We start from the raw sequence: 21409 nt of genomic DNA, 5'->3' as shown, positions 1-21409 counted from the left end.
TAAAAACCTCCAAGGAAGGAGAGCCCACCACCTCCCGAGGAAGTCTGTTCCACTGAGGAATTGCTCTAACGGTCAGGAAGTTCTTCCTAATGTTCAGCCGGAAACTCTTTTGATTTAATTTCAATCCATTGGTTCCGGTCCTATCTTCTGGGGCCACAGAAAATAATTCCACACCATCCTTTGTATGACAGCCCTTCAAGTACTTGAAGATGGTGATCACATCACCTCCCATCTGCCTCCTCTCCAGGCTAAACATTCCCAGCTCCTTCAACCTTTCTTCATAGGACTTGGTCTCCAGACCCCTCACCATCTTCATCGCCCTCCTCTGAACCTGTTCCAGCTTGTCTATATCTTTCTTAAAATGTGGTACCCTCTGTCTCTGAGATGCATTCTTAACTCATGGTGCAGGGTGGGGGGGAATAATCCTGCATACCCTATCTGGGTCATTACACTGCTGGGCTACAGAGGCAAAAACTGAAGAAATGATGAGAAAACCTGAAATTCATCACCAAAAAACACACCATAAGGTCTGGATGAGTTGGAGCTCCCTAATGGGTATCTGTGAGATGCCGTTGTACCACAGTCCATGTCAGAATCTATGGAATGGAAAAAGTCCATACTCATCTTATCTATTATAACCACAAATGGTCACACCCCAATGGACAACATGTGAGAAGTGACTATGTAGATAATAGAAATGTCCTTGATGCTGTGAGCCAATAAAACAAAGCAGGGGAATTTCCAGAATTCTACAAACCACTATGTATGGGATCCCCTAGAAACAGGAGGGAAGATTGTGTAGTATAGCCTGATCTCATCACATCCCAGAAGCTAAGCAGCATCAACACACAGATGGGGGAACACCAAGACAAACACTGCAGAAGAAGGCAATGGCAAACCACCTCTGATTAAGAACATAAGAGAAGCCATGTCGGATCAGGCCAATGGCCCATCCAGTCCAACACTCTGTGTCTCACAATGGCCAAAAAACCCAAGTGTCATCAGGAGGTCAACCAGTGGTGCCAGAACACTAGAGTCTCTCCCACTGTGCCCCCCAAGCACCAAGAATACAGAGCATCACTGCTTCAGACAGAGAGTTCCAACAATACACTGTGGCTAATATCTACTGATGAACCTCTGCTCCATATGTTTATCCTATCCCCTCTTGAAGCTGGCTATGCTTGTAGCTGCCACTACCTCATGTGGCAAGTGTTAATCACCCTTTGGGTGAAGAAGTACTTTCTTTTATCCGTTCTAACCCGACTGCTCAATAATTTCATTGAGTGCCCACGAGTTCTCAAATTGTATGGAAGGGAGAAAAATCATTCTTTGTCCACCTTCTCTATCTCACTTGGCTTAGTATCCTGTTGCTTCGATGTGACTTGAAGACAGTTAAATATGCATTGATACTATCTCTTCCCACTGAGACTCCAATATGCAAAGCAAAGAGCACTTCCGCTTTTTATTTAAACTATCAACCCCGCATGGCTTAAAGCACACAGAGAAACCTCCTGCCTTCTGCTATGTCATCCTCACTAACCATCTTCCTTGCACTGGCTGCCTTCCCATGTATGTATAAAGGCCTTTTCATTCTTTTTGTCACTCAGTTTGGATTTTTGTATAATAATTATTGCCTCCTCCCCATTTCTCCCAATGCAGGTGCTGCCTTACAGGTGGTTCTAACCCAGTCAGAATCTGTGCTGAAAAAACCTGGAGAATCTCATCAGCTGACCTGTGCCACCTCTGGGTTTGATCTTAGTAGCTACTCTATGGACTGGATCCGGCAGAAGCCTGGTGAAGGATTGGAATGGCTTGTTCACTACTATAAGCCTGGCTCTGGCTATGAATATTATTCCCCTGCAATCCAAGGAAGATTCACAGCCTCAAAGTCCGGCTCCAATTTCTACCTGCAAATGAACAACTTGAAAGAGGAGGACACAGCTGTATATTATTGTGCAAGACACACAGTGAGAGGGATCGTAGCAGAGCTCAAACAAAAACCCTTCATTTACTGCATTAAGTTTGAAGAGAAGGCACCGGAAGGGGGCACCAGACAGCCACAAGCTAAAAACCTATAGAGCAGCAGGCAGGACCCTCCCCTGAGGAAAGAAATCACACTGATAGTCAACAGCTGTTATTCTCTGGCCCACTTCCAGCCTGCAGCCTCCACGGGGTCGCTCCAAAGACTTCACTTCAAAGAGCTTAGAATGGTGTTACCCTGTTTAGGATTGTTTCTTTGCAGACATTCTGTAGGACACTTTCCTGGAAGTAGACCTGAATATTCTGCTGAGCAGACCTGATTAGGACTGCTGTGCCAGGGACTTAAATAAGTTTAATCAATAGACATCACAGATTGTCCTTCAAAAAAACAAACAACAAAACCCCTACAATGTCCAGGATTTGCTAAGTAAGAAGAAGAAGAATACTGCAGATTTATACCCCGCCCTTATCTCTGAATCAGCGACTCAGAGCGACTTGCAATCTCCTATAACTTCTCCCCCCACAACAGACAACCTGTGAAGCGGGTGGGGCTGAGAGGGCTCTCCCAGAAGCAACCCTTTCAAGGACAACTCCTGCGAGAGCTATGTCTGACCCAAGGTCATTCCAGCAGTTGTAAGTGGGGAGTGGGGAATCAAACCCGGTTCTCCCACATAAAAGTCTGTACACTTAACCACTACACCAAAATGGCTCTCTCTGGTAAAAGGAATGATTTATAAAGAATTCTTAACATCCTCACAAATTCTTTGTGGAAGTTCACTGTCCTTCATGTATGTTGGTAGTATAAGTACACTCTAATATCCTAATTGTCGGATTTAATACAGTTTGAATTTATTGAATTAAATGGGAGCATCTCTCATCATTTCCAAAGGTTTCATGCATAAGAGATTATTAGTGTTGTCTCAACAGTCCACAGACCAACAGTGGCAATTCACAGAACTCTTGCCTCGAATTACATCTAAATCCTTGAGAGAGAGGAGATGAGATAAATGGTCTGCTCTTCTATTATGGTGCTGTTTTATAGAAGAACAGACACACTTCTCTCCCTAACTTCTTGAGATTAAATACCTAGACCAGCAAAATGGTTGCCCATTTTGATGTTGTGAAGTCTGTTGATCTTTAGAAAGTGTGGATTAACAAGTTCCATTGGTGTGGACCAACAACTTCTAACTTCCAACCTTGCTTCTTCTCTGAGATTAGTTAACCACTCCCAAACTGTTGTATCTGTGCATTTTATTTTCAATTAATCCTTATCATATCTCTGCCTTCCTTTCAAATATTTGGCAATCAGAATGGTTCTTTACTCGTATGTGTGAAGGAATTCTGTGCTGTCACCCAGGTCATGGGTGATGCATGTTCAAAAAGGTACAGATTCCCCCACAGGTATGCTTTCTTGTGCTTTTATCCTGAGACACATGCAAATACAGCGGCAGTTTCCTGTTTAAAGCATCCTGTTACTCTTCCCCTGCCCCAGCAGCACCCAGAGGAAGAACCTTTTTGTGCATGCCCACTTCCCAGTTAATATCTATCAAAATAACAGAGCGAAAATGATATTTTGGCTCCATTTCTTCTTTTTCACAGTATTGCACGGTAACTTATCTTTTTAAAATACAAAGAATTGTGACACATGAGGTGCTGATGTACAGTGAGTCTCTTAACATATCCATTCTTTCCAGGTGTCCACTCAAAAGTCCAGCTAGTGGAAACTGGGGGAGATGTGAAAAGGCCTGGAGGCTCCCTCCTCCTCTCGTGTCGAGCTTCTGGATTCAACTTTGGTGGCTATGCCATGAACTGGGTGAGACAGGCTCCAGGAAAGGGTTTGGAATGGGTGGCCTATATAAGTACAGCCTCAACTCCCATTTATTACTCTGATTTGGTGAGGGGACGTTTCACCATCTCCAGAGATGATTCCAACAGTCTACTGAAGTTACAGATGAACAACCTGAAACTTGAAGACACAGCCGTTTATTACTGTGCCAGAGACACAGTGAGGGGAAGTGAATCTGTCACCAGACAAAAACCTCCTGATGATCAGAAGTCTCGCCAGGCCTTTAATGTTCACAATGGAGAACAGATAAATGAAACGTGTGTAAGTCTTCTTATGACTGCACGTTGAGGCATATATTGTCCTCTTTCTATGTCCATTCACTAAAATGGGCTTAGAATGATGTAACTGTTTTAGATTGTTTTGTTACAGGGCAATTTCCTGGAAGTAGACCTATGTAAATTCCTGAGTAGGACTGCTCAGGATTGCTCTTATTAGAATTGCTCTGCCAGAGTTTTTAATGGATTTCACCAATCCAGATCCAAAACTGTCTCTCAGAAACAAACAAAACTTAATACCCGAGGTTCCGTAGGCATAGGAATGATAAATAAAGAATTCTTAGCATCCTCAGAAAAAAGTAATTTTCAAAATTCTTTGTAAGGATTCATTATCTGGGAAGTGAGGGATGTGAATCTGCAGCCAGACAAAAAATAATCTGATGATTAGGAGAGATTTCTCCAGGCTTTTAATGTTTCAGAATAGTGGACAGAATCAGGCCTCAGATTCAGCAGGAGCTCACAGGAGCACAACTCCTGAACCTTTCACAGGGTTCCCCCTCTTCCTCCCCACCTACCTTGTCCATTGAATAGTAGGTGCAGCTGCATAACAATCCCTGGGTTAGGAGAGTGAGCAGCCAGTCAGCCATAGGGGCTTTGCCACGCCCCCAGCAGCCCTCATTAACCCCTGGAGAAGCCCCACTATCTTTTTCCCACTTCTTATGTGAATTTGGGCAGTGGGTGGCTTGTTGGCCTTTTGAGTGGAGAGCCCCAGGTAAGCAAAGCCTGCTTGGTCTAGCTAGATCTCTATCCAGCCCAAGCAGGCCTCACTCACTTGGGGCTCTCCTTTCTTGCATCCTTGAGAGAGAGGAGATGAGATGAATGATCTGCTCATCTAATATGGTGCTGTTTTATAAAACAAACAAACAAAAAAAACCCCAACCAGAAACACACACTCTGAGATACTTCTGATATCCCACCACACTTCCAAGGTCAAAGATGGGCTCCATACTTTTGTATTTCTGTTTCATGGGATGGTATAAAATTTAATGCAATGTATTTATGTGTTTGGGGGGACCTTCCAACTGAAGGAAAGGAAAATGACACAGCAACAGAGGAGAGCAAAGTCTACTAATGTGGGTGAACTTGAATCTCCAAAAAAACCCCCCCACCATAAGACTTGGATGTAATGGGACTCCCTGATGGGTAGCTGTGAGATGCTGTCAAACCACAGTCACTGTCAGAACCAGGCCTTTAATTCAGCTGGAGCTCACAGGAGCAGAGCTCCTGAACCTTTCTGATGCCCCCCCCCTCCACCTACCTACCTTGTCCATTGAATAGTAGGTGCAGCTGCATAACAATCACTGGATGAGCTTCACCACCTATTTTTCTACAAAACAACCCCTGGTCAGAACCTATGGTCTGGAGGAGAAGTCCATCCTCATGTGATTGAACCACACACCAACAGACAACATGTCAGGAGATGTCGCCATGCAGGCTACAGAAATGAATATGCATAGCAGATTGTCCCTGATGCTTTGATCCAGCGAGACAAACCGGAGGAATTGAGCTCACCTCTTTCCAGGATTCTATGAACCACTTAATATGGGATCCTCACTACATGGATGGGGGACCACCAAGACAATCTAGGAAGGCCATGAAAAGTGCCTCTGATTATCACTTGTCTTAAAAGCCTCTTGCTCAGATGTGATTTGAAGGCACTTCAGCACACATAAATACTGTCTCTTCCCACTGAGACCCTGATATGCAAAGCAAAGAGCACTTCTGCTTCTTATTTAAACCATCAACCCCCCATGGCTTCACACTCTTCTGCTACAGCACACAGAGTTCATTAGAGAAACAGCCTCCTTTCTGCTATGCCACCCTTACTAGCCATCTTCCTTGCACTGGCTGCCTTCCCATGTATGTATAAAGGCATTTTAGTTCCTTTTGTCACTCAGTTTGGATTTTATATGATAATCATGGACATTTTCTTCCAATGTCTCTCCCAACCAGGTGCTTCCACACAGGTGGTTCTGACCCAGTCGGAATCGGTGCTGAAAAATCCTGGAGAGTCTCATCAAGTGACCTGTGCCACCTCTGGGTTTGATCTTAGTAGCTACTGGATGAGCTGGATCCGGCAGAAGCCTGGCAAAGGATTGGAATGGCTTGTTTACTACAGTAAGCCAGGCTCTGGCTATGAATTTTATTCCCCTGCAATCCAAGGGCGATTCAGAGCCTCAAAGTCTGGCTCCAATTTCTACCTGCAAATGAACCGCTTGAAAGAGGAGGACACAGCTGTATATTATTGTGCAACAGACACAGTGAGAGGGATCCTAGCAGAGCTCAGACAAAAACCCTTCATTTACTGCATTAAGTTTGCAGAGAAGGCACCAGAAGGGGGCACCAGGCAGCCACAAGCTAACAGCCGAAAGAGCAGCAGGCAGGATCCACCCCTGAGGAAAGAAATCACACTGATAGTCAAAGTGTCTGTTCTTCCAGGTGTTCACTCAGAAATCTAGCTAGTGGAAATTGGGGGAGATGTTAAAAGGCCGGAACACACCCTCCTTCTCAGTTCATACTCAAACGACTTTGCCTTCTGTGTTCCACCACCCTTCCAAAGTCAAAGACAGGCTGCCTACTTTTGTATTTCTGTTTCGTATAAAAGTGTAAAAGAGTGATGTCAAAGATATGGCCAGGGGGCCAAATCACGCCCCTGGAGAGCTATCAGGGCCCCGGGAAACTGGCTGTCATCTACTTCCTTCTCCCTCTCTCTTGCTTCCTTCTGCACCACAGCTTACCTTGCCAGGCTTGCTCAATAGCACAGGAGCTACATAGCAAAGCCTCAATTTTTTTTCCATTGGCTAAAGCTCCCCCCACCCCACCCCATCCCGGTCCCCTGGAGAAAGAAGGAAAGAGCCAAAGCTTCATTTGCCCAGTTCCCTGGATTGCACAGGAGAGATACAACGAGAGCACTTTTAAGGTTTTTAAAGATACAACGAGAGCACTTTTAATTTTATTCCCCTGCAATCCAAGGGAGATTCACAGCCTCCAAGTCCAGCTCCAATTTCTACGTGCAAATAAACAACTTGAAAGAGGAGGACAAAGCTATATTTTATTGTGCAAGTGACACAGTGAGAGGGATCCCAGCAGAGCTCAGACAAAAGCCCTTCATTTACTGCACTTAGTTTAGAAAGAAGGCACCAGAAGTGGGCACCAGGCAGCCAGGAGCTAACAGCCTAAAAAGCAGCATGCTGGACCCCTCTCCAAGAACAGAATCATGTTGCAGTTGACAGCTTGTCATTTTTAGCCACCTTCCGGCCTGTGCTGGGTTGCTGCAGACAGAGTCTTCACTTCCGAGGGCTTAGAATGATGTTTCATTACATTAAAATGATTGTTTCATTACAGGACATTCTGAAGGACACTTCCTTGGAAGTAGACCTGTGCAAACTCCTAAAGAGGCCAGATTACAATTTCCTGATTAGGACTGCTTTAACAGAGATTCCAAACTGCCCTTCAATAAACAAACAATCCCCCCCCCCCCAAATAACCACAATTCCCTAGGTAAAGGGAATGGTATATAAAAAATTCTTAATGTCCTCACAAAATGTAATTCCCAAAATTCTTTGAAGTGTGTTTGCAGCATAAGCACACTCTAGTATCCAGGGCTGTTTTTGTAGCAGGAACTCCTTTGCATATTAGGCCACACAGCCCTGATGTAGCCAATCCTCCAAGAGCTGACAGGGCTCTTAGTACAAGGCCTACTGTAAGCTCCAGGAGAATTGGCTACATTGGGGGACGGGGGTGGCCAAATAAGCAAAGGAGTTCCTGCTACAAAAAAGACCTGCTAATATCCTAAGTGTCGGACTCAATTCAGTTGAAGTCTATTTGGTTAAATGGGAGCGTCTCTCATTTCCAAGATTTCATGCATAAGAAATTATTAGTGTTTTCTCCACAGTTCATGGACTGATAGTGACAATTCACAGAATTCTTGTCCCCAGAACTTTTTTGAGCAGGAACACACAGGAACACAGTTCTGGTTGGCTTGGTGTCAAGGGGTATGTCCTAATATGCAAAGGTGTTCCTGCTGGGCTTTTTCTACAAATAGCCCTGTGTGAAAAAAAAATGGTGGCCTAAGGGGTGTGGCCTAATATGCAAGTGAGTTCCTGCCGTTCCCCCTCCCCCCTACAAAAAAAGCCCTGCTTGTCCTCAACTACATCTAAATCTTGGAGAGACAGAGGTGAAGAGAGAAACGTTCTGTTCTTCTCTTATGGAACTGCTACACATTGAGATCTCCTTCCTTTGTGAGCATAAATATGTACTCTCTGCTCGCAACTTTCTATTCCCTGCTGTTCAACCAGGACTCTCCCCCAACCAGTTTTCAATTCCCTGCTTTTCCACCAGGATCTTGGATCAGCTTGCTATATCCCAGAGTCCTAAGATGGCAGAGGGGAGTGAGGAGTTGACACAACCACTTCCTGCAGACCAGCTCATTCCCTTCCAAGCAGCTACCTGCATGTAGATCCTTGACACGAAACTGGAATGAAGGTCAAGTGCTACCTTCTATCCAACACTTTCCTTTTTCCCACCCTCTGTTGCTATATCATACTCACACAAGTTTGCCTTTTGGTATCCTACCAACCTTCACAGGTTAGAGATAGGCTTCCCATTTTTGCATTTGCTGTTTGAGGTCCTGTTGTAAAAAAACAATGTACATTTTTGGGACTTTCCATCTGATGGCAAAAGAATAATGACACAGCAACAGGTCCTGGAATACAAAGGCTACAAATGTGGGTGAAATTTCATCTCCAAAAACATAGCCATGAAGCCTGGATGACCTAGGGCTCCCTGATGGGTACCTGTGAGATGCTGTCAAATTATAGTCAATGTTGGAGCATAAGAACATGAGAGAAGCCATGTTGGATCGGGCCAATGACCCATCCAGTCCAGCACTCTTTGTCACACAGTGGCCAAAAAAACCCAAGTGCCATCAGAAGGTTCACCAGTGGGGTCAGGACTACTAGAAGCCCACCCACTGTACTCCCTGCCCCCCCAGCACCAAGAAAACAGAGCATCACTGCCCCAGACAGAGAGTTCCAACAATACGCTGTGGCTAATAGCCACTGATGGACCTCTGCTCCATACGTTTATCCAATCTCCTCTTGAAGATTGCTATGCTTGTAGTTGCCACCACCTCCTATGGAAGTGAATTCCATGTGTTAATCACCCTTTGGGTGAAGAAGTACTTTATTTTATCAGTTCTAACCCGACTGCTCAGCAATTTCATTGAGCGCCCATGAGTTCTTGTATTGTGAGAAAGGGAGAAAAGCACTTCTTTCTCTACCTTCTCTATCCCATGCTTAATCTAGCAAACCTCTATCATGTCACCCCTCAGTCGATGTTTCTCCAAGCTAAAGATTCCCAAGCGTTTGATATGGAATGGAAGGCCATACTCAAGCCATCAGTATTACCATGGATGAAGTCAGCACACCCCAATAGACAGCATGACTGGAGAAGTGACAAGGTGTACAACAGAAAAGAACATGCAGAGCAGATTGGCCTTGATGCTTTGAGCCAATAATGAAAAGCTACACATCACAGAGCAATGGAGCGTCTCCCTTTCCAGGATTATGATAACTAGTACTTAGTATGATATCCCCTAGAAATGCAATAAGGAGGGGAAGTTGCATGGTGTAGCCCCATCATGTCAGATCCCAGAAGCTAAGCAGCATCAATACATGGAAGGGAGACCACCAAGACAGATGATGGAGAAGGCAATGACAAGCCACCTCTGATTCTCACTTGCTTTAAAAACCTCTTGCTCTGATGTGACTTGAAGAAGGCACTTACATACATCTTAATACAATCTATTCCCACGGAAACTCCATTATGCAAAGCTAAGAGGACTTCTGCTTCTTATTTAAACCATCAGCCTCCCATCATCTCACCCTGTCCTGCTTCAGCACACAGAGGTCTCTTGAGACGCATCCATCCTGCTTCTATGCCAACCTTATTACCAATATTCCTTGCACTGGCTGCGTGCTCATGTATGTTAAAAAGCATTTTCATTCCTTCTGCCACTCAATTTGGATTATATATGATCACAGTTGCTCCCCACCCCAATTTCTGGTTTTTTCCCTCAGTCAGGTGCCTCCTCACAGATACTTTTGACCCAGAACCCGTCCTGAAAAAAACTGGAGAATCTCATCGACTGACCTGTGCCACCTCTGGGTTTGATAGCAGCAACTGGGTGGACTGGATCTGACAGAAGCCTGGCAAAGGATTGGAATGGCTTGTTCACTACCACAGTTCTGGCAATGAAGGTTATTCCCCTACAATTCAAGGAAGATTCACAGCCTCAAGATTCAGCTTCACTTTCTACCTACGGACGAGCAGCTTGAAGGTAGGGGACTCAGCCTTATATTATTGTGCAAGAGACACGGTGAGAGAGATTCTAGCAGACCACGGATGAAAACCCTTTCCTGCATTGACTTTGGAGAGAAGGTGGTGGGAAGAGGCATCAGGCAACCACAAGCTAACAAATAAGAGAGCAGAAGGCAGGACTCTTCCCCAAGGAAAGAATCATTCTAACAGCCAACAGCTGTCATACTTCCTCTTACTTCCAGCCTATGCTGGGTTACTGCAGAGTCTTTCTCTTCCAGTGCACTGGAGTAGATTCTCTATTTTCTCTCAGCTCTCTCCCACACAATTGTTCAATATAGCTACCATTTTAAATAAAGTTTTGTTCTTATAAGTTCTGAGAAACACAGGTGTCCCTCAAGTGAAGGAGCCAGTTTGGTGTAGTGGTTAAGTGTGTGGACTCTTATCTGGGAGAACCGGGTTTGATTCCCCACTCCTCCACTTGCATGTGCTGGAATGGCCTTGAGTTAGCCACAGCTCTGGCAGAGGTTGTCCTTGAAAGGGCAGCTGGTATAAAAAGCTCTCTCAGCCCCACCTACCTCACAGAGTGTCTGTTGTGGGGGAGGGGAACAGTAGAGGAGATTGTGACCACTCTGAGACTCTGAGATTCAGAGTATATAAATCCAATGTAATCATTATCATCAAGTGTAGAAAACACTACAGGGGAGTGAGGGAGAGAGAGAGAGACAGAAAAGAGAGAGTTTGTATGTGTGTTACTTCTTCATGTACGCCCCCCACCCCACATACCAAATGTGAACTTTTGAGATGCACCAGGCAGACTTTCCCACCCACTTTCTGTTTGTTGTTGTTGCTACATGTCATATCATGATCCTTGTGATTTTATTTCCTGTGTCACAGCATGGACATTTTGGGCAATGGTGTCAAGCATAGATATTTCGAAATAATCAAGCTTTTGTTTAAATCAAAGACTTGCTTTATTGAAACTCCATGACTTGCTCCAAGGACAGGTTCCTTGGAAGTAATGATTGATTCAGTATTGAATAGTATCTTATAGACTACAGATAGGTTACAGATAACTTCAAAAGAATAACATGCAGATGTGAATTGCAAGCTGGTATCTCTTTCATGACTAAGGAATGCTAACGTCTCCGGTTCTCACACATTTTCTGCTACTTGATAAGAATGTGAATGTGTGGGAGAGGCACTTTACATTGCTAATACAAGGTTACCCTAAACATCCTGTAAGCAAAGGGGTTTTATTATGTTTTGGGAAGAGAGAAGGGAGAAAAGGGAGGGAGGAGAAGATGAGGCCTAAAGACTAAAGACAACAATAAACCAGTACTCAGAAATAGCATGCTTGACAAATGGGACACTGCAAGTTTGACCCAAGTATCTGGCTCACTTTGCTCTGTAGATTCCTGTTTGTGGGGCACCTCCACACCATCAGTGGCATATTGTCCATTGTTTATGTAATTACTATTTAATGTCCATTGGATCAAGTTCATGGCTGGCCCAAGGTTTCTTTTAGGCTAAATGGAACTGACATGAGAACCACAGCTGCTGGCCCAGCACTTCCTGATTGGAAAGCGGAAACATTTGTCACCAAGTTCAACAAAGATTCCCAGCTTTGTATGGGGAAATCCCTATCTGTTCATATCAATACCATATTAATAACCAAATGGACACAGTTAATCCAGATCCCCCAACTTAGCCAAACAACGGCTGATAACAGATGGCCGAATACAGTCGGCCAGAAAATGAGTGCCCAGGAGCTTCCGAATGGCGCTCGAGGAAAGGGGTGGGCCTTGGGCGGCCAGGGAGTGTCTGCAATGCTCACGCATCCAGCTCGTGGCTCCCCAACCACCTTTCAGGTGGTCTCCAACTTTCCAGATGGCTGGGAGTCACCTCGAAGCCGCCCTAGCCTCAGAGATGCCTCTGAGATCTTTGCAAAAGTGGTCCCTTTTTGAGCCAGGTGGATAGTCTTCCAGGACAGGGTGATTACAGGATCCAGACAGATGGCAGATTTTGGCCTCCAGAAGGTTTTTTGGGGTAGATCTCAGAGGCATCTCTGAGTCGACCCAAAGTGCTGGTCTGTAATCAGCCAATGAGAAACATACAACATAAGAATCCAACAGATCAAAGAAGAATCCTTTTGTAAGAAAAGACCATCAGTAGAAACAACAGGTACCATGGTAGTAGTTGCTTAAATTCCCCTAAAAAGAGCTTTAAAAACTTGTTACTGAAGATAGATCCATATAGGCAGCTATGCTGGTCCAATGCAGTAACCCAGGATACCATTAAGACCAACAAAGTTTTATTCAAGGTATAAGCTTTCATGAGCATGCACACTTCTTCAGCTTCTTCATATCATTTTTATATTCTGTGTATTTTTATCTGAATCTATTATGCCATTAAAGGTTTGGTATGGTATATCATGGAGGCAGAGGAAGAAGGAGGAGGATTGGAGTTATACTCAACTCAGAGGTTGAGTGATTTACAAGCTCCTTCCCTTCCTCTCCCCACAACTGATACCCTGTGAAGTAGGTGGGGCTAAAAGAGCTCTGAGAAAACTGCTCTGAGAGAATTTGTGACTGACTGAAGGTCACCTAGCAGTTGCACATGAAGAATCAAACCCAGTTCTCCTACCTTAGAATCTGCGCACATAACCACTATAACAAACAGGTACTCAGAAAGACATATAGAAAGAGAGACAGTGGAGTGGTGCTTTAGTTGCTGGGAAAGGCAACTATACCTTGAATAAAATGCTGTCGGTCTTAAAGGTGCCACTTAATTCAAACATTGTTACTCAAGAATAATTGCTCATAGGTTGTATTCATCATTTTCACTCAGGTTTAATTCAACATTTTCCACATTTTTCACTTTTGTTGTGTTTGACATCTATTTATTACATTCCATAGAGATATAGAAATTTAAAATAGACTTTGTTGACCTATAGGGTAACCTGATCTATTTGCTACAATAGACCCATTCACTCATTTCAGCATCCACCATATAAGAAATACAAATTGCAGGGCAATATTTATTTTGTATTCTTTCTACTAATTAGGTGTTCCTTCTTGTTGAACTCTGGCTTCAGCAGAATAATATAGCACTTGGGGAAAAAGATGCAGCCTAGTAACCCAGCACTGGAGGCCAGGATGGAGAAGATCTCCACGGCTACCACATACTTCCCTTTGGTACTGAGGTAGGTTGGAACAAAAGGCAGCCAAACACTGCAAAAGATCACCATACTGAAGGTGATGAACTTGGCTTCATTAAAACTGTCTGGCAACTTCCTGGCAAAGAAAGCTGCAATCAAGCTGATGAGGGACAGAAGTCCCATGTACCCCAAGACAATATAAAACATGATGATTGACCCTTGATTACATTCTGCCACAATCTCTGCAGTCATTGACTGCATGTCAAAATCTGGGAAGGGAGGAAAGGTTCCAAGCCACACCATACAAATGCCTGTTTGAATGAGGGAACACATTAGCAGAACAGAACTGGTTGTTCTTTTCCCCACCCATTTCCTCATGCTGGACCCCGGTTTGGTAGCCATGAAAGCTACAACAACAGTAATAGTTTTGGCCAAGACACAAGAAACAGCCACTGTGAAGATGATGCCAAAAGCAGCTTGACGGAGGAAACAAGTCACCTCCTTAGGTTGTTCAAGGAACAAGAAGGAACAAAGGAAGCAGAGAAGCAGAGAAACTAGAAGTGTGTAGGTGATATCCCGGTTGTTGGCTTTGACTATAGGGGTATCACTGTGCTTAATAAATATCCCTAGCACTGAAGTTGTAATCAGGGACAAAGACACAGATAATAAAGCTGACGTGACCCCTAAAGGTTCTTCAAAAGAAAGGAAAGTTACAATTTTGTTGATGCACTGATCACGGTCCTTGCTTGGATACTGATCTTCAGAGCATCTGATACACTGAACCATGTCTGAAGGAAAAAGGGGGAGAAAAGTCCCTCTTTCAGTTCATATAGGATTTTAGGCTGGTTTGTATGACATTTCAATGTGGAAATATTTCCATGGTATCTTTCAACTGCTTCTAATCAGTCAGCCTTTATTGGTGTATAATAACACAATAAAGATTGATATAAGAGGGGAAAAGTATAACAAGGGCACCGTATTAGAAAATACAACCATTCAGTAAAACACTGCTTTAGCACATACTGAAATTGAAAACATCAAGACAGAGATGTACAATCAGAGCATCCACAAGAACTTGCGAGGAGACATCTCATTTTTCCTTCCCCTGCTATTTCCTCTTTCCCTGCCCTGAAAACACCTAAAGTCTCTCCTCTTTTCCTGCTTCAGTCTCTCTTTCCTTACCACCAGCCAACCTATCTTTACATTTCTTTGTTTTCAGGTTTCCCTACTTCTCTTCTCCTGTCAGCCTTACCCCAGGAAAACTCTGGGAAGTTTCAGAATACTGCCTGAGCTGAGCCCAATTATGTGGTTGCAGAGGGTACCTCATTTTCCCCTGTAGTCCCTCCTCTTTCCCTTCTCCTGGCAGTCCACATATCCACAACTTTCGTGCTTCATTTTCTCCTTTCTACCACCAACCAAACTATATTTATCTGCCCATCTTCAGCTATATGTATTTTTTATTTCATTTATATCCCATCTTTCTCCCCAGTGGGACCCAAAACAGCTTACATAATACTCCTCTACTCCATTTTGTTACCACAACAATCCTGTAAAGTAGATTAGGCTGAAAGTATGTGACTGGCTCAAAGTAACTTAATGGCCTCCTACAGCAGTGAGAGGGGGCTTTCAAACTTGGGTTTCCCAGATCATAACCTGAAACTCTGATCACTATACCACAATGGATTTTGTGGGGTGGCTTCTGTTAAAACTAGGGCTTGAAGGCTGGCAATAATGTTGTGGTTGCGTAGAAACAGCCATTGAGGTAAGCTGTTTCTTAAAGGGACAGGTGCCTTTTGTATCATTTTAGGAGGTTTTAACTGCTTTAGTGCATTTCCCTTGGATTTTTCTTGTAGAAAGATCTGGCTTGTCTGTCTATGACTCCAGTCTGTCTGAGGCCACATTAAGAATTAAATAGCTTATAGGCAGAGACGGTCTGCATGCCATTCCTAGCAGGGCTACATCCAGTCATTTTAGCCATGACACAGGAGCCTGGTAATGTATGGCAATGACTTATTTTTTTTAGAAGAGAGTGGAATTTTCCCCATGTCATGGTAACAAACTAAAGAAATGGCAAATATATGATCCTGACAGATCAGCACTCAAACCGAGTTCTTTCTGAAATTCATCAAGTAGATATCAGTTCATACATGCACGTGTATCAAGGTTTCTCAGAACTTATGGTCCATAACTGAATATGGACACTAAATGCAGTGATGAGCTATGGGTTAGATTTCTTCTGCTGTGCAGATGCGTTCATAACCTTTGGCAGGATGGCCCTATCCAATTCACTAGAAATTGGTTACTTTCAAGTCCTCTCTGAGAAAAAATGATCTGAATTACCATAAAAAAGCTTGGGAACATGATGCAATACATCACCTACCCTTCTGATTGGAAATCTCTCCTTCTGGACAGGAAACACATGTGTAACAACAAATTGTTTTCCCTTCCATCTCCTTCTTGTAATAACCAGGGTTGCATTGGTCGTTGCATTGTGAAAGGGGCAACACCTATGGAAGAAAAAAGGAAGATGTTAAGAGTTGGGCAAACTATGCATCTTTTCATTGTCCATAACATGAGCAGTCTCTTAATTGCATGAGAAATATTTGGGGGCCAGTGACAAGAACACGACCATTCAAACCAGTCCCTCACTTCAGTCTTTCAGGTGTATGGGGAAAATGTTTTCAAATAGTGTGCAGTGTTTTGTTTTTGATTCAGTACACTTTAGCCGTTATTGTAGAGCCTGGTTCTACCTGACAGGAAACTTCCAGACTCCAACCTCTAAGCTACCCAGCAAATAGATCCACCTCAGAGAATCTATGTAGAAGAAGAAGAAGATACTGGATTTATATCCCGCCCTCCACTCCGAAGAGTCTCAGAGCGGCTCACAATCTCCTTTACCTTCCTCCCCCACAACAGACACCCTGTGAGGTGGGTGGGGCTGGAGAGGACTCTCACAGCAGCTGCCCTTTCAAGGACAACCTCTGCCAGAGCTATGGTTGACCCAAGGCCATGCTAGCCATGCTAGCAGGTGCAAGTGGAGGAGTGGAGAATCAAACCCGGTTCTCCCAGATAAGAGTCCATACACTTAACCACTACACCAAACTAGCTCTGGTAGAAAGTGTCAAGTTGCAGCTGATTAATAGTGATACCATCGGGTTTTCAAGGCAAGAGACCTTCAGAGGTGGTTTGCCATTGCCTGCCTCTGCATCATGACCCTGGCATTCTTTGAAGGTCTCCCATCCAAATACCAATCAGGGTTGACCCTGCTTAGTTTCTGATTTTTGATGAGATCGGGCTAGTCTGGGCTCTCCATACCTGATTAAAATTTCTGTGCCAAACAATCATATCCTCATGAATGACAAATTGTTTGCCTGCAGAAGTATCGGCATCCACCCTTCCAACTTTCACTCTTTGAAAGGACTTGTTTGGGAATGTGATCAGGTTGGTTATATCAAATCCAGTTCCCATTTCCTTGTTCTTATTGAAAGACATTGTTTCGCCGGCGGAGTTGTTAAATGAAAGGTCTTGAAGAAATGCATGTAGCTAGTCAGAAACAAAAGAAAAGAAACAAAGACCATGAGAGTCCTTGAGGAGCTATCTTAGTTGGGAGTTCTGCATCTCTACATCTCTATTATAATGCTACGGTGCCTATCTCCCACAAAAATATTTGAAATCAAGAGTTTTATGTTTTCTAATGCCAGACTAGAATGATGTTTATAAAGTATAGATTGATGATGATAAGTAAATTAGGTAGCCTACAACTAGGAAATACATGTCCTTCTGCGATTTGCAAAAACACCAATTGGCAGGGAACTTTATTACCTTTTATGTCTCTCAAGACGAAATGGCCAAGCCACAATGTTTTATCATGTGACCACAGTTTGCGCTCTTAAACAACAGACTGCATGTATTTCAGCCCACAATACCTGATCCCCTCCTCTGATGAAGTGTGCTTAGAAAGCACACGAAAGCTTACGTTATCAATAAAACTTGGTTGGTCTTAAAGGTGCACTTGACTCTTGCTTTGTTCAACCGCTTCAGACCAACACGGCTGCCCTCTTGGATGAAATCAAGAGTGACTGCTGTTTGTTGCAATAGGGATGATCTGTTTCCTCCAGCCAACTGAACATTTAATTAGTCTGTGCCAATGTCTGTCCCCATGTGACTGTGACTTTATCTTCCATCTCAAGAAATTTCATAGAATCCATAAGTGACCTGCTGGTGCACTCAGTCAGAATCAAATGGGCATGTAAGTTGGAGAGCCAGTTTGGTGTAGTGGTTAAGTGTGCGGACTCTTATCTGGGAGAACCGGGTTTGATTCCCCACTCCTCCACTTGCACCTGCTAGCATGGCCTTGGGTCAGCCATAGCTCTGGCAGAGGTTGTCCTTGAAAGGTTGTCTCCCAAAAAAACCCAAAATCATGTTGCTCTCTAATGTGCTACTGGACTCAAATCTAGCTGCTTCAGAGCAGGCCAAAATTGTTACCCTCTGAGGAAAAAAATAATTTTCCTTGGTTATGCACAGTACATCTGCAGGTTTCCTCTCCATTATGCTGAACACTCATGGCAAAAAAGGTCTTACCTTCCAAGGCTGATGTTGTACTTTCACAGTTTCACATCCCCAAATTTCTCTATGATTGGATTTAGCAGTGGACAGGGCATGCAAAGCATGAGCCAAAGCATAGACAGCATTATAAATACTGTAGCTGTGGCCAGTCATACGCATTTCAAAAAAGAACCCAGGAAGACTCTCCAAGCTCTCCTCCCCAGTACATGTCCCAGTGTCCATGTTCTGGGAATCTGGAAATGAACAGTCAAATGCTTGGCCCCAGAAATCCTTGAGAAAACCATCTGCCTCTGTCCAGTTAGGTTTGATGGTGTGAAGAAACTTCTGAAAGCTAAGAACTTCGTGAGATTCAATTGTAAAGGAAAGAGCACCTTGAAAGAAGTCATAATTCAAGCCCCTTTGTAGGCCAGATAGTGTAAAATCTATTTGGGCTGTCAAAATCCACACTTTTGTCAATGAGACAGTTTCCCAACATCCAACAACTCCAAAAATAATCAAAGCATTCAGCGTTAACAAGGTCATACTTTCTCCATAAAGAATAAATGTATTGGCTTTGGTATCTGTGAAAAGTTTACATGTTTTTGAGACTATAGGATCAATGTCACTATAATGATCCCACTTGATTTGGTTTGGGATTCTTCCTGTAGAGGAAAAACAGATTCCATTCTTGGAAAGCAATGGTTCCAAGCTTTTCACAAAATGTTCTCCACTGTCATCATCCACAAAAAAAAGCCCAACCCACGTCCAGCCAAAATGAAGAAGCAATGAGACAATCCCCATATTCTGAAGATCTTCATTTCTGACCATGCGGTAAAAAGGAGGGAACTCTGTGATGTCCCTGTCCTCAGAAGCAAATGAACCATATGTGAGCTAAAAGAAGACGTATGAAAAATGTTTAAAGATGAAATATACAGTGTCTGCATAGATGTAGACTTAAGAAGTAGTTCTGAAAATGGCCAAACTCTCTGACACTTTATCATTTTCTGTTTCTCAAAATTTTTCACCCAATTTTGAGGCAATCTGGTTCCCCATAATGGAATATTTATGAAAATATGATAATATTCCCCGTTTGATTGATACACTCTGTTTATTGTAAATTTACCAGATTATATACTATAGACTCTTCGTTGAGAGGAAGTGTTTGAAACAACTAAATATTGAAAATTCCCAGAATATAAAATAGACATATGTTAGTTAAAATGCCATATTTTTTCTACTGGACTGTATTATTTTATTTTGTTATGTTTATGTTGTGAAGATGCAATAAATTGTTAATTTGAAAACAAAAAAAAGTAGTTCTGAAAGGAAGTAAGTCAAAGATTGAATAAAATCCTATTCAATTCAATTAATGAATCGGTAAAGCCAGTGCCAACATCTTGAGGTCAAGCATATGCATTTCTGATTGTAAAGGGGGGGGGGATCTCTGTGGACATACAGTCATATAGATCCTGTTTATGTAATTACTATTTAATAAAGGCAGTTGCAGACTTCCAAGTGGAAAGTGCTATCAAGTTGCAACTGACGTATGGTGAGTCAGGAAATGTTCAGAGGTGGTTTGCCATTGCATGTCTCTGTGTATCAACCTTGCACTTCCTTGATGGTCTCCCAACCAAATAGTAACCAGAGCTGACCCTGCTTAGCTTCCAAAATCTGATGAGAATGAGCTAGCCTGCATCATCTGGGTCAGGGGAATTGCAGACTTGGAGAGAATTAAAATTTATGATTAATGTTTTTCATGTCATAGTGACATAATTTCCCCCCACAGTATAGGGATATATTGAAATTTCTTGAAAATGTTTGTTGTAACAGAATCTGTTTCCTACTTTTTTTATGTGTGGAAACTGGGTTTGACCTTTTTGCTTTTGATCATTCAACATTATGTAACAATCCATAATTCTCCATCACAGAATAACTCCTAGAAATAAAGAACCACAATTTGTCAAATCATTCATCCTTCTATATATGGATCTCACCTGTGGAATTTTGTAGGTACTTAAGATGTCTGTCATATGGTAAGAGATATCTCCATCAAGTCCCCCAATGACAGCAATCAGGGTTTTTTGGGTATCACATTTATAATTAGGGAGAGATTTATGTGATTTGAAGATCAAGTCCATTGTGCTTTGGTATGTCATCTTTGCATTGTGGTAGGTGTCATAGATATGGAAACCAAGTGTAGAATTGGACAAAATGCGGACATTTTCATTGATCTCTTTTACAGCAAACACCAAGGCCAGAACATGCTGGTAGAACTTGATCACCATTCTTCAAAAAGAGATACATACCCTTTTACAGGAAAATTCTGCAGGACTTTGGAATTTTTGGGGTAAAAATAACACACAATGCTTCATTCTCTCACCCCCTCCCGGTATATATTCACAGTGCACTCACCTGCCCACTAAACTGACTCTTACATGGGTGAAACAAAATGAATGTTTCCTCATGAAAGCCAATTTACCTTTTTGGTGTCATAGTATTGATTGGTTTTATTACATTGAGAAGACAGTTCTGGACCCAGCCCAATGCTAGCTGAGAGTTCAAAGATAAGGACATGAATCCTGGAAAGCATCCCAATCACTTAAATTTTGGGTCATAAGAGCTGTATGGGCCATAAGGTGTATGCATTCATAGAACAGCTACGGCAGCAGCTGGTTATATAGAACTATACGACGGAAGTGGAAGGCACCATCAAGTCACAGCTGACTTATGGTGACCCCCCCCCCCCAAAAAAAAACTAGGGTTTTCAAAGTGAAAGATGTTCAGAGGTGGTTTGTCATTGCCTGCCTCCATGTCACTCACAACCGTGATGTTCCTTAGTGGTCTCCTATCCAAATACTACTCAAGGTTGACCCTGCTTAGCTTCTGAGATCTCATGAAAGGAGGCTTGCTTGGACTCTTCAGGTCAGGGCATATATACCTCCTGACTAATTGCTACTGTTGCTTTTGCTCTTAAGAAAAAGAGCATTTTATTAAAATATGTATTAATTTGCGTGGATGGTTTGCATTGGTTGGTGTTTTCCTAATCAACATTTAACAAATTTATATGTATAAAGAGAGAGAGAGATCTTTCTGCCCTCTTCCATCTTCCAAAACTGGGACTGCACGTTCTGCACAAGCAATTGCATAGGAGGAAAATCAGGATAGACCAAGATTACATGTTCTTTCTTTGAGCATCCTGTCAAAAATTGGTAGAGGCTGTGAACTGGCCAAGCACACATAGTTCAGGTGGAAAAAAACCAAAACAATCCTTACTCTGGAGCAAAG

General features: G+C 43.0%; 1 protein-coding gene across 1 annotated transcript; it reads right to left on the bottom strand.

Annotated features, from left to right (window-relative positions):
* Positions 1-13459: 13459 nt before the first annotated feature.
* On the bottom strand, positions 13460-20409 carry LOC132584682 (vomeronasal type-2 receptor 26-like). Its single transcript, XM_060256582.1, has 4 exons — positions 20119-20409; positions 16895-17122; positions 15960-16086; positions 13460-14367 (listed from the first exon to the last, which is right to left on the bottom strand). The coding sequence occupies exons 1-4, from the start codon at positions 20407-20409 to the stop codon at positions 13460-13462; spliced, it is 1554 nt and encodes a 517-aa protein (XP_060112565.1).
* Positions 20410-21409: the final 1000 nt, after the last annotated feature.

The sequence above is a fragment of the Heteronotia binoei genome, chromosome 15, assembly GCF_032191835.1.
Source record: "Heteronotia binoei isolate CCM8104 ecotype False Entrance Well chromosome 15, APGP_CSIRO_Hbin_v1, whole genome shotgun sequence".
NCBI classification, from domain to species: domain Eukaryota; kingdom Metazoa; phylum Chordata; class Lepidosauria; order Squamata; family Gekkonidae; genus Heteronotia; species Heteronotia binoei.
This window is presented reverse-complemented; position numbering and strand designations above follow the sequence as displayed.